The sequence below is a fragment of the Lycium barbarum genome, chromosome 1 (genome assembly GCF_019175385.1).
Source record: "Lycium barbarum isolate Lr01 chromosome 1, ASM1917538v2, whole genome shotgun sequence".
NCBI lineage: Eukaryota > Viridiplantae > Streptophyta > Magnoliopsida > Solanales > Solanaceae > Lycium > Lycium barbarum.
The window spans coordinates 140,363,577-140,377,803 of NC_083337.1; the positions used below are offsets into that span (position 1 = coordinate 140,363,577).

Genomic DNA, 14,227 nt, shown 5'->3' on the forward strand with positions numbered 1-14,227 from the left:
AATAATTTTTATCTTGATACAATGTAATTGTTCGCAAAGAGGTTAGGATGAACCTCCTTCCGACCCTAGTTCCGCTTTAATGATAGTAAATAAATAAAACAAAGATATGTCAGCAAAGAAAAAAAAGAGACACAATTTTTTCATTTATTTAACCCCCTTGACTTTTGGGTCTTAAAAAATACAGCCTTGAAAATTATCTTCTAGGCTAGATGCTCTTATTTCTTATTTAAAGACCGTAAATTAAAAAGTTGTTAGGTAACGAAAGTAAAACCTTTCATTTTTTTAAAGATTGATAGCCTGTTTGATCAAGCTTATTTTTCCCTTAAAAGTACTTATTTTTTCAATAAGTGCTTATTTTAAAAAAAGTGAGGTGTTTGGCCAAGCTTTTGGGAGAAAATAAGTGCTTTTGAGGAGTAGCAGAAGCAGTTTTTCAGAAGCTAAAAAAAATAGTTTTTGCCCAAAAGCACTTTTTTGAAAAGTACTTTTGAGAAAAATACACATAGAAGCACTTTTTAAAAGTTTGGTCAAACACTAATTGTTGCGCAAAAGTACTTTTTAAATTAATTGGCCAAACAAACTGTTTTTTGCCAAAAGTACTTTTGAAAATAAGCTGTTTTTAAAAGCTTGGCCAAAGAGGCTATGATTTTCAATAACAATTTTCAGGCGAGCTAATCATTACTTTGCTAAAATTCGTCGTCACTCTTTTATTTAATTGACTTCTGGTATATTAGCCCACTTATTCCATTTCTTACTTTAAATACCCGCACCACTTTAAAAAAAAAAAGAGTGGTTGGAACCTTTGAAAGGTGACAATTTTATAATTGTTCACTTTACATATTCATTTCATTTACAATAAGAAATAACCACCGGTTTGTCATGCGACGCTTGCATTTTGATGTATTCTTCTTTATTACTTCAAGTAAAATCTTTGTAGGCCTCGTTGTATTTTATGTTATTATAGTCGTTATTGTTAGAACAAGGATGATAATAATAAAAGAAATCCAAAATAAACTTGTTTGGCTTAGAGGCACGTTAAGACGTTTCTTGAAGATAGTTGGAGTTTCTCCCACGAGCAAACGGAAGAATAAATAACAACTCTATCTTCGGGATTCAACTAAGCCACAACAAGTATTATTCAAGAAAGTTGCTCTTCTATTCTTGAATTGGTGATTTCACCTTTTGATCAATGACACTAAAGTTTTTAGGGGAAATTGTTTTCTTGAAGTGCTTGCCTTTTCCAAAAGAATGAAACACTATTTATAGGATAAAAATTACATAACATAAAAATTTTCATTAAATAGGATTTAAAATAGGTTCATGAATTTTTCTTAAAATACATGCAACTTTCATGTAACTTTCAAGAACCTAAAACGTAAAATACTAAATGAAGAATGTATCTTCAAATTCACATTCATTTAGTTTGAAAACTTTTATCAGATGAAATGTTTCAAAATTAATTAAAACATTAACTTAACAATCCCCCACTTATTTCAAGAAATTTTGAAAATATTTTTGAGACATTAATCTAGTAATATGCATCAATAATGGTGTCTTTTGGACTTGAACCATTAGCTAGTGAATACATTCTAAATCATTGACTACTTAGTGAACGAATCTTGAACTGAGTAGATCATTAAATGAAGTAGAAAAATTTCCACGCACATTACTATGTTCCGGTGAAAATCGTAATCCTTTGACACCTTACGGCCATGTGTCATGAATCCTTTAAACTAAGTGCTTTAAGATTTCCCTGTTAAAAATCTTATTGAAGCGGCCTCCACTTCGCATTTAGCGCGGTGAATTCATCAAGAGTAACTTTGCATACTCCGACCAAACAGTCTATGAATTCATTAAGAGAATTTAATCTCATCCTCCTTTAAAGCAAAGTGTCGATAAATCTATCAAGAGGGTTCCTACACACTCCAACCGATACCGGTTTATAGACTTATTAAGAGAATATAATCTCATCCTCCTCTACAGTAGGAATATTGGTAAATCTATCAAGAGTCGTCATACTAACTCCAACCGAGATCGGTCTTATAGATTTATTAAGAGAATAGAATCTCAACCTATGCACATTTACTCACTCTTTGAAGAAATGGAAGTTTTATTGATGTGCTCCACAATTGTAACTTTACTTGTTTTTCCCTTTGAACCTAAGATTACATCATTAGGTAGGGTTATCATAAAATATAATTAATTTACAACAGGCTTTATTCCCATCCCTTTACAAGTTTCCATTACTAACTCTTTGCCTAACCCTTTAGACAAAGGATCTGCTAGATTAAATCTGAACTTCACATATTGAAGCGATATTATGCCATCCTCCAATAGTCTTCTCACATGATTGTGTTTGAGACGAACTTGCCTTGATTTGCCATTGTAACAATCACTTGAAGCCCGAAAAATAGCAGCTTTATTATCACAATAGATAGTCAAAGGTGGCATTGGCTTACTCCACATAGGAATATCTATCAACATACTTCGAAGCCAGTCAGCTTCTTCTCCAGCGGAAGACATAGCTATAAATTCTGACTCCATGGTTGAGTGAGTAATACATGTCTGCTTCATTGATTTCCAAGAGATTGCTGCTCCGGCCAAAGTGAAAATCCAAGCAGTAATAGATTTAGAGTCATTTGGATCAGAATTCCAAGTAGCATCACTATAGCCTTCAATAACTGCTGGAAAGGTAGAATAATGTAGGCCATTATTAATCGTGCCCTTTAGATACCTTAAAACACGAATTAATGCATTCCAATGTTTAACTCCGGGGTTACTGGTAAACTTGCTCAAAGTTCCTACTGCATAACCAATATCTGGCCTGGTACAATGCATGGCATACATAAGACTCCCAACAATCTGAGAATACGTCAATTGATCAAGAATGTCACTAGAGTTTCGCACTAGTTTGATGCTAGGATCAAATGGTGTAGGAGCAGGCTTGTCATCAAAATGACCAAACCTCTTCAGAACTTTCTCAATATAACTTGCTTGAGTAAGAGTCACTCATGTCCGTTTGGTAAAAAATTGTAAAAATATTTTCTTACGGGAAACAAGTTCCTTAAAAATGAGGAAAATGACTTCCTTAATGAATGTATGAAAAACAAGTCCCACAAGTGGCATTATATTCCACCACCCACCCCACCAAACCCCAACACTCCCAGCCCACCACACTACTCCTCTACTACCCAACCCCCCCCCCCCCCCCCAACAAAGCCCCCTCCATTTTTTTTTGAATTTCTACACCTCCCTTCCCGACTTACCACCCTCCAAAGAAACTATTTTTTTAAAAAAGTTATTAATTTTTTTTTGGTTATTTACACCACCCACCCTTTGTGATCCACCCTCCCGACCCACCCCTCTAAATTTTTTTTTTTGTTTTCTACACAACCATCCGACCCCTCCCGAATTTTCTATTTAATATATTTTATTTTATTTTTATAAAAAATTAAAAAATGGGACTTGCGTGGTTAAATTTGGTGTGGGTGGTGGGGGTGAGTTGTAGTTTGGGGGCGGGGCCAAGTGAATTTCCCATTTTTTATAAAAGTAAAATAAATTAATAGAAAATTTGGGAAGGGGCTGGGTGGAGCGATGGTGTGGGGTGAGGTTGGGGTGGTATGCGGGGGTAGGGATGGGTGAAGATGAAGTACGTTTGAAGGTAGTGGTTGGGGGCTGGGGTGAGTGTGCTTTGGGGTGGTGGGGATTGAGTGATTATTTTTCGAAAAATATTTTCTACTAACCAATCGAATATGAGATAATAAGTAAGAAACTCACTTATTTTCCTTTAACCAACCGAGCATGAGAAAATAAGTAAGAAATTCACTTATTTTAAAAAAAACACATTTTCCATGAAAAATATTTCCTTCAAACCGAATAAACGCTAAATAGGGTAAATCTAGAAGAAAATTATTAATTATTTCTTGATTACATAGGTGGACACTTATTTTGAACCAAGATAAAAAGATTACGGACATGTTTGGCCATGAGAATTTTTCATCTTTTCCGGATTTTTTTTCACTTTATATGAAAATCAGTGTTTGACCACGAAAATTTCAAATACAACTTGAAGTTGTATTTGGAAATTGAAAAACACCTAAAACTCTATTTTCACATTTAGTGCATTCAAATAACCAGATATTCTTTTCAAAAACTATGGCCAAACACAACTCCATCTTAAACTCTAACTTCAAAATTCCAAATAAAGTGAAAAATATTTGATTTTCATGGCCAAACGCCGACTAAGTGAATACCCATTATGAACCGGATGAAGTAGTTTTTTTTTATAATAAAGGTATAATTGAAAATAATTACTTCCTCTGTCCCAATTTATGTAATACACTTTCCTTTTTAGTCTGCCAAAAAAGAATGATACATTTATATATTTAGAAATAAGTTAACTTAAAACTTCTTCCTTTACCCTTAATAAAATGATTTACACACAAATGTCTGTGACTTCTTTTACACCACAAGTTGGAAAAGTCTTTATGTTTTTCTTAAATTCCATGCCTAATCAAATTATATCACATAAATTGGAATGAAGGGAGTACTATTTTTGTCTTGAACTCCTAAAGCGACAATCATTAGGGTATAAGTTATTTTTGCTAAAGCGACACTCATTAGGGGATAAATTATTTTTGCTAACGTGACACTTATTTTGGGAGGATAGAGTAATATTCTCAATTGTTTTTTTTACCAAAAAAAAAAAAAAAAAAGAAAAAGATGAGTTGGTTAATTTTTCCTATGTGCCCGTGCGTCTTTTTCCGCCCTTTCTTTTCGGTCAAGCAAACCAAAACCCCAAATATTCAAAGTCCCCCTTTAAGAAAATCAGATTCTAGAAATCCAGTACTAATTAATTTTTTTTATTAGTAATTCAATTTCACAAAGCAATTGAATAAAAAAAAAATAATTCTTTCACTAATATCGCCATCTTGTAAAATCCGCTTTGCTTTGTTCTTCTCTCTGTGCTTCCATAATTTTTTTTAATCAATGAAGGGCATCTGTTATCGTGGTAAGGATTTTTTTTTTTAATAATTTTAATAGTTTATAGATCTGACTTAATATGTTTTGATTTGCTTTATTCTGGAATTAATTTGACCTGATTTATGTTTGATTAATAGAGTTTGTGAGGGTTAAAACATCTAATTTTTGGTAACACATAACGCAAATTCTTAATTATTTTGAAGTAAGAAAAATTACATGTTTAAAAACTTCATAGAAGGTATTACAAGTTAGACAACTCTACCAATACTTATAAGTGTGAAGATGTTATGAAAAATCATACTCCCTCCGTTTCAATTTATTTGTCTGGTTTTGACTTGACACGAAGTTTAAAAAAGTAAAGACAGACTTTTAAATCTTGTGGTCTTTAATTAAACATATGTCGAATGTACTAAAATGCCCTTTAATCTTGTGGTGTTAGACGTGTCAGGTGGGAAGTTAGAATTAAAAAGTTGCCAAAAAAGGAAAGAGGCATTCTTTTTGAAACGGTCTAAAAAGGAAAGTAAGAGAAACAAATTGAAACGGAGGAGTAGTATAAGTTGTGGCATTCTAAAAATTTTATGCAAAGGGAGTAAAAGTTTATCCTGATGTAGTTGCTTGTTTATGTGAAGTTGTTTTGATAGTTTGCTAGATTTTCGTCTCAGTATATATGACTGATTTCTTATTTGGGTTGTACTTTTTATTTCCTCTCCGTCGGATGGTGTTTCTATATGATGGGTTTAGATTGGATTGAGTTTAAGATGTTAAGTTTGATTTATGTATTATATTAGTGATTTAATAAGTTAGCTTGGTGGAGATTAACATTAAAACAAAGTTAAAAAAGATTGAATAGTAGGTGGCATTTTTATCCGTGAAAGATCTTTTCAAAACGTGTAATATTTTTTTAGTTGAATTCTGGCAAGCCGTAACAGCTTGTTTGGATGGTTGTTGCCTATTGTATTGTGTTGTATTGTTAATTTAAATACAATTTTTGTTTTGATTATTACTTAAATTTTATTGTATCGTATCGTTAAATACATCGCTGTGTAACGACGAAAAGTCCCATTTTATGTAACTACCGATTTGGTGTGATTGCGTTGTTACTTTATTATTTTTCTCATTTTGTCTTATAATTTAATAATCCTAGTTTATCCTTTACCCTACCTTTCTATAATAACTCTACCCCGTACCCTACTTTCCTTTTAGGTTTATCCTTCATATTGCTGATATATAGCATTATGTAACAACGGGAAACGATACAATCTATCCAAACATTTTATTCATCAAAACAATACATTATGATACAATATAGTAGGATACATTATGAAATGATTGGTAACAACGCTAGGGAAATTTATTAGGCATCAATGTTCATCTTCTGCGCCTACATACTAACAGTCAATTTGTCAATCTTTTTTCTAGTATATATATTTTAGAGAGTAGGGGGAGTTCTAAGCAAGGATGTCTTTCACATACAGTAATATGATAGGGCGAAGGGATGGACGGATTGGGATAGAGAAAAATCTTCCCTCTTGGAGGAGAGAAATTATAGTTGCCTCAATTAATTTTCATAGTGGACTATGATGTGGGATCAATATATATAGGAGAAATGCTGATGGAGAACAGTTACCCTTTTTATTTTTTATTTTTTAACTATTAATCTTTTTCAATTATTTATTGCTTTGTAGTGCAGAAGTTTGAATTCCAACGTTTACTTATCAATTATATTCATTCATTGTACATTTGCTTTTGATTTGGAAACTGAGAAAATTTACATTTTCAGAGGAGGTGATTTAGATTATCTCTGTTAGTTTAGCGTTGTGCAAAAGGTAAGAATTTGTTGACTTTATACCGACGTTATGGAGAAAAGTGGCTTGTACAGAGATCACCGTGCAGTACAGAAGTTGGTTAGTATCTCAAACTATGCTATGTTCTGCACACACTTTCTTGTTCCTCCTTAGAATTTAATTTATGTTTGTTTTTAAAAATGATTTTGGTAAATAGTCTGTGACTTTTGTTGGATGTATTTCAATGTTTTATCTTCTTACTTTGCCCATGATGAACTATGAAGTATACTTTTGTTGCTAGAAACTTAGGTCAATTGGCTATTCAAGTGTTCACTTGGCATTAATTACTTTACTAACATAGGTATTGACCTCTATATCTCTGTGGAATGCCTTTGTTCAGTCGGTTGAGTACCTGCTTTCTAAAATTTTTGAAGCTGGACAAAGCCCTTTAAGTTGCATTCAACTGATATATACATGAAGATGCTGTTATGAATTCCTTTTTTGACTGATTGACTTCCTATTTGTTCTTTGCTAGGTTTCACATTTTCTTCTCCATGATGTGGCTTCTCGGAAATTTATCACAGAAGATTTATACTATACTACTTCAGTATTTAGCCTTTTTGTTTGGTACTTGTAAATAGATAGTTTTGTCTGTAGATAAAATGGAACAAAAGTGGGTTGGAGTGTTAGATAATGGCTGTACGACTGTGATTGGATCAAAGAGAAAGGTGGCTTCTCAGAATTTGGCACATTTATTTAGAGCCAGCAGTGAGAAACTGTCTGTTCAATCCAACTGTGATAGCAAGCTTGGGAAGAGGAAAAGGACTGTTGACTGCGAGTCTAATTGTCAGTCACATCTCAGGAAATCTGTACTCAAGAACTACCTAAACTTTATGAGAAGCAGACTGCCGCAACGTGTACTGTTTTATCAGAACGGTGAATGGACTGACTTCCCTCAAGATATTGTTCTTATAGTTAAAGAAGATTTTCGGGCAAAAAAGACTGTTATTGAGGTGAAAGTTTGTGACCTTCATATAATGCTTGATATTCTATATATGGTTCAAGTAGATCTGATAAATGGTTTACAGAAACCTATTGCCTGGATAGATGAAGCAGGTAGCTGTTTCTTCCCTGAGTCGTATCTTATCAGTTGTGAAATTCATGGGAACTTTGAAACCCAGTCAAAGAGAACTGAAGAGTTCATGACAACTGAGCCTGATAGGGTAACTGATATCAAGTTGCAACTCGAAATTGACTTAAATGGATTGAACAATTGTAATTTGGAAGAATGTGTGCAAGAGTCGAATATCGGTTATAAGAGGATTAAAGTAAATCCTTTTAAAGACAATCAAGAATTTGCTGATGATAAAAAATCAGATGCAAAAATGGAACAAGTTGCAGAAAATAAACAGAACCAGGAAACTATGTCTCCTGACTTAGTAGCTAGCCTGAAATTGGTGGATGCAGAATCTGTCAAAAATATGTTTAGCATGGGAATGAATAGCTTCCCTAAAGTGGATGAAATCAAAATTACCAAATGCTCTAGTAATTATTTGAGAACTCGCATGGAACTCTTTGAGAAGCAGGTTGAAATAACGAAAAAATATCGTGGGAATGCAAATGTTCGACATGCTTGGCTTGCCGCTTCCAAAGATTTAATATCTACATTTATGAACTATGGCCTTGCACATGGCGGACCTAAAGATAAGAATAAATTTGGAGTTGGAGTTCACCTCAGTGCTCGGGATTGTGCATCCAAAAGGTTTGAATACATTCTCTTGATGGAACGTCATTCATAACTGACTATATTAAAGCTTTTTCTGTTTTGGTACATCCAGATCATTTGAAACCCCAACACCACCGCCCCCCCCCCCCCCCCCGGCCGAAAAATAAAAGAAGAAAAATGAAAAAGAGGAAACAAAAGCTAAGCCCTAAAGACAAGAATAGGATTTTCTTTTCTTTTCAGTGAAAAGGAAATATTACTGTGCAGTAGAAACTTATCTTCTGGTATGATTCGTAATATGAATCTCCACATGACTAACAAAGAAAGTTCTAGCATTCGCTTTACTGGTCTTTTCCGTCTTGTTTATGTCTGTTATTGTTTTCTTTGAGGATCTAACATTAACCTTTATTTTTTCTTTTCTGTCTTTCCTTTTCTCTCTTCCAGTGCTATTAATTGCGATGTTGACGAAAATGGCGTTCATTACATGGTTTTTACTCGTGTGATTTTGGGTAATGTGGAACCTTTGCACTGGGGATCTGAACAATGTCATCCCAGTGATGAAAAATACGATAGTGGAGTTGATGATCTTGAGAATCCTACTTTTTATGTTGTTTGGAATATGAATATGAATACGCATATATACCCAGAGTATGTTGTGAGCTTCAGAATTCCTCCAGGAGCTGAAGGTGATCTCCACTTTGTTCCTATATTGAAGCATCACGATGACACAATCTGTATAGGCCTTATAATTCTTACATTTTGTTGACACTGTTGTTCGTACTACCATGGAGCCTGCTTCATATTACTCCCTTTTTCATATTGGGCCATTCACGTTGTCGCTTTCCTTGACATGGAAACTTCATCCTTATTTGTTAAACTTTTAAGAAGTATCATAGTCACTTTTATCTTTGTTAAAGTCAAATGTCAGAAAAAAGTATAGTACCTTAACTCTACTTTGGGGCCTAGTTTTCCTTATAACTACTCTCAATTAATTTTTGGAGTTAAAATTGAACTCGCAATGTTAGTCTTTTGGCAATAAAATTTAGTTACTTAGTAAGAGTGTCGAATATATAGCAAGCTTCAAACTTTACCGGTTCAAAAAAAAAAAAAAGGTATAGCAAGCTACTTTTGTTTCATTTCAAAGTAACAAAAAGTATTTATGCTAAGAATTATTTCATTTAACTGGGAAGTGAAATAGGAAAACCAATTTTTGGTTGAGACACAGTATAGTATCAATAATCTTATTATTCCAAACTATGATCATAATAATGGGATGAAGAGAGTATATTTCCTTTGAGACATTTGCTTTCCGGAAAAACTTTGAATTTAAACCACAATGTGATAGTTATGTGGTGAAATTGTCAATGTTCTCTAGATATGTGAAATAAATGAAAGTGACAAGTTTGTTGCTGATTTCAGATTCTTTAGATACGTGAGGGATTCGTTTTGTGCATTTTCTCGTTTATTATCATTTTTAGCATTATAACAATTGTGGAAAACTTTTAAATATTTTCTGTTTGAAGAACCATGCAGCACTTGAATTATTGCTACCACACTTTTTACAGGACCCCGATTTGGAAACAATAGCCGGATTTGTGTCAGTACTTGTTATCAGGGCCCTGTGGATCAGGTACTGATAAATACATTCCCAAAGGACTCGGTAAGTTTAGCTACAAATATTGTGCACTTGTTTTTTTTTTTTTTTTTTGTGATCAAATAAATATATTTTCATTCATAAACATGGCGGAAGAGCTGGCCGTATACAAGGGGTATACCAAAAGGTAAAGAATCTACCAAAAGAATGATTCTCTACAAACTCCAACCAATCTACTATACAAACAGGGACTTTATGGGTGCACCAAAAGAAAATAAGTGACCGGAGAGTACTCCTCAACTGACAGAAACTCGTCTCTACCCCCTCAAAAGCTCTCCTGTTTCTCTCTCCAGACAACCCACATTAACGCGAGAGGGACTACATTCCATGCCCTACATCTTCTTCTTCTTCTCCCGCTTTTCCAACAGTGCATCAACTCTTTCACATTGCCCATGAAGTACCAAACCACCTAAGCATATCCCACCATAACGTCATGGTTAGACTACAGTCTAGAAGAAGATGATCCACGTGCTCACCTGTCTCCTTACACGTGTAACACCAGCTGACACAAACAACCTTAAGCTTTCTAAGATTTTCCACTGTCAAGATGTCCCCCCCTAGTAGCTAGGCAAGTGAAATGCATACCTTTCTCAGCACTTTAGGTATCCAAATTGCACTAAAGGGAAAAGCTTCCATCTCCCTAGCCAAAAGTTTCTCATAAAAGACTTAACCTAGAAACTTCCATTATTCCCCAAACCCCACCACAACACATCAGGGTTATCTGACTGAGTGACTTGCCTGTGGAGAGTAGTCAACAATGCTTGAAACTCTGTCACCTCCCAATCGTGGAAGTCCCTTCTAAATCTCAAATCCCAAAAAAGCTCACCACCTTGAGTCCCCCTAATCTGCTGTATAATCGAGTCTCTTTGGCATGACATTGAAAAGACTCTGGAACACACCTTTCAATAAGCTGCCTCCACACCAACTATGACCCCAAAAAGTTAACTCTCCTCCCGTGTTCATTGAACTGAAAGATGGGGAAGTTGTGGAGAGACTTTGTTGGACATGCCACAAAAGCGAAATGAACTGCCTGATAATATGACCTTTGAAATAAATATGGGATTTTGATAAACTTCTAAAGAAATCAAGCACAATAGGCGAAGAAGAGGAACATGAAGTTCACTAATTCGAAAGACCATGTCTTGAATTTCTTTGGCAAAATGAGTGAACATCAAAAAGCAGAAAGTTACTTTATATGCTTTGACATGTTTGTTGCTTATATTTATTGCTTCGATTTATCTTCTTGATCAATGACTGAGTTACTAATTCAGATGCATGCTAGTTTTCTAGGACATCATTGATGACACAGGCACTTGTTTAAGTACTATCTACATAACTGTTTGATATTACTTGATGGGTTCGCAATTGTAAAGTACTATAACGGTCGTGATGCAACAAATAATCTGCATCCACCATTGCAAAGGCATTGTAACTGCAAGTGCTTAAACAAGGGTATTATTTATGTTAACAGTAAATTCTGACTCTGCTGCAGAGTTTTGTACATTTGTCTACATCTTGAGATCAGTTATAAAGTCCAGCTGTTTCTTCATCTGCTTACACTGCTTAGCTTGCCATGGATGTTTGCCAACTTTATTGTTGGCTTCTAGATTTAGCTTCCTGATTCTCTGCTCTTGACACTTGCTTAGCTGGCAATAGGTACTAGTATTGTGAAGATTTGGAACTTTACTGAACCTTGTCCTACAAGAAACATCTGTTTTGTAGCCTTGCTGGAATTTTATTGAGGGGGGAGAGAGAGAGAGAAAGAGAGAGAGAGAGAGAGAGAGAGAGAGAGAGAGAGAGAGAGAGAGAGCAAAATGACTTGATTGTATGACCTTTCTGCTTCTTTGTCAGTAGTGCCCTTTAAATGTTATCTGTTCATCAATTATCTGGAGATCTTTTTAGATAACAGTTATTGTATGTTTATCTTTAGGGAAGTCATTGTCATCAAATATCAATGGGTAAGTTGGCCCTAGAAAAGGCTGCAAGGACTCCAAAGTCCCCTTGGATGCCATTCCCCTTGTTGTTTGATGCAATCTCCAACAAAGTTACTGCAGAGAATATGAACCTTGTTACTAGCAATTATGAGTTGTTTAAGGTTTGTATATTTGCAGAATTTTTTTCTCTCATTTTACACCTGCATTTTTGTACTTCATTTTGTTCTAAAGATCTTCTCTTATGGTTCCTTCTCCGACATTGATAGAGCAAGAAGATATGTAGGGATGAATTTGTCAGACATTTGAGGTTAATTGTAGGCGATAATCTGTTGAAGTCCACAATTACAAGCCTTAAGTGCCAGGTATGTTCTATGCCATCTATCTTGAGAGTTTGTGTCGTTGCTCTGCATGTCTAGTGGCTTTTTTTTTCTAAAACTGACAGCTGCTTTATATTTATTACATATGCTTTACTTTAAAGTAAGCTGGCTTATATTTACTTATTAAAGTAGAAATGGATATAAGTAAGGGTATTTGCGTACCCATAAGGGTGGCCGAGTTAGTTGAGCAGGAGATACCCCAAATGGGAGGTCGCAGGTGAGAAACCCCTGCATGCTTTCTCGGTTGAGCTCGTCGCACGGGTCTTGCGTAGTGTGCTTTACCTCTCCAGTGTGATTTGCTAGCTATTGCACCGGAGCGGGGTTTACCCAGAGCACACCCGAAGGCTAGCGACTGGGAGTTCCTTAGTTTACAAAAAATAAAATAAAATAAGGGTGTTTGTGCTATTGTAGGTATTCTTATCCATTACTGTAAATGGATGCATTTTCTCATTCTATATTCTATCCCACATAAATTAATTACATAGATTCTTGCATAAGTTACTTACGAGGGATTTGAAATTGGTATCCGGTTACATTGTTTTATGTCGGACCGGGATTATCTTTTCTTCTTTGCGAAGTCAAACGAGCCCTAGTGTTCCTTCTTTTACTTTTTATTTCATCATTTGTTTGTTTGTTTACTTATTTGTTTCTCTTTGGCAGGTACCGTCTAAATCCACTGAATTGGTCCCGCAAAAGCAAGAGCCAGAAAGTGCTGCCTTTGAATGAAATACTGCCAATTCCATTGGCTAGAGGGACAGAGTAACCGTCTTTACGTGAAACGCCTTCTCCCTGTTGTAGTGACGTCGTTTAGGAGGTTGGATTCCCTTTCCTACAGTAATGTGATAGTAAAAGCATCTCATCTTTTGTCCTAGAATATGCGGATGCAATTGCAAAGTAGTTAAGTTCTTTTTCGAAGAACTTAAAAAAAGTAGTTTAAGTTCTTTTTCGAACTGGCTTACTCTTTGAAGTGAATGCTTATAAAGTTTACCTTTGAGGTTTATATTTCATTCTCGCTCTGCAAGTGGTTTATATGTATTCTGCAAGTGGTTTATATGTATGTGTGTTGTGAGAGATCTTTCTTACTGCATGCATAGATCGTATGACCATGCATCAAAACTGGGATACTGTGAATTGCCTAACTTCACCTTCTGGTCTATACTGCTGGTATGAATGTTATGTATCAAGATCTCCTATTGCTGTACCTCACCTTGTGTAACATTCTTGTTTCTCGGTTTTTCTCTTATACTGTTTGGTGACCATATCTTCGATATTTGTGGGTTTGCATGAGCTGGATCTGTTAAGAACGATGTGACTAGAATATGTCCAAGCTATGTGTAGGTTCACATACTATTACACTAGGTAGTTAGATGGCGGCATGGAAGCATGTCATTACAATTGGAACAATTATCTATGATACTTTATTCGCACCTTGAATTTTTCCTTATCTATGACACTTTATTCGCACTTGAATTTTTCCTTTCTCATGGAGTTATAAGAATTTAGATATTGCTGCTCTCATCAAGGGCATGGCCGAGCGATTGAGCTGCTACATTATTTCATTAATAGAGGTTCCTGATAGAAACAGCACTACCCGACGTGAACCACGCTGCGAGAGCATGTGTGTTTAGAGTAAGTGTGATCTTATTAGTCCAAAGCATGAGCTGAATTTAACATCTGACCTAGATCAGTTTCTGTACTAGACAATCAACAACTACTACGCCTCTGTGCAAGACTATTGTCCTAAAAGTGAAATATCGTCCATCGTGTGAAAGGGC

General features: G+C 35.1%; 1 protein-coding gene across 4 annotated transcripts; it reads left to right on the top strand.

Annotated features, from left to right (window-relative positions):
* Positions 1-4,762: 4,762 nt before the first annotated feature.
* On the top strand, positions 4,763-13,459 carry LOC132640153 (inactive poly [ADP-ribose] polymerase RCD1-like). 4 transcript variants are annotated; one of them, XM_060356647.1, is made up of 9 exons: positions 4,764-5,008; positions 6,761-6,884; positions 7,300-7,777; positions 7,853-8,526; positions 8,932-9,173; positions 10,053-10,147; positions 12,072-12,236; positions 12,342-12,437; positions 13,113-13,459. In XM_060356647.1, the coding sequence occupies exons 3-9, from the start codon at positions 7,427-7,429 to the stop codon at positions 13,176-13,178; spliced, it is 1,689 nt and encodes a 562-aa protein (XP_060212630.1). In that variant the 5' UTR covers positions 4,764-5,008; positions 6,761-6,884; positions 7,300-7,426; the 3' UTR covers positions 13,179-13,459. The 4 variants fall into 4 exon arrangements, with proteins under 4 accessions (XP_060212621.1, XP_060212630.1, XP_060212606.1 ...); XM_060356638.1 differs by having other exon boundaries at positions 4,763-5,008; positions 7,300-8,526; positions 10,053-10,117; XM_060356623.1 differs by having other exon boundaries at positions 7,300-8,526.
* The last annotated feature ends 768 nt before the right edge of the window (positions 13,460-14,227 follow it).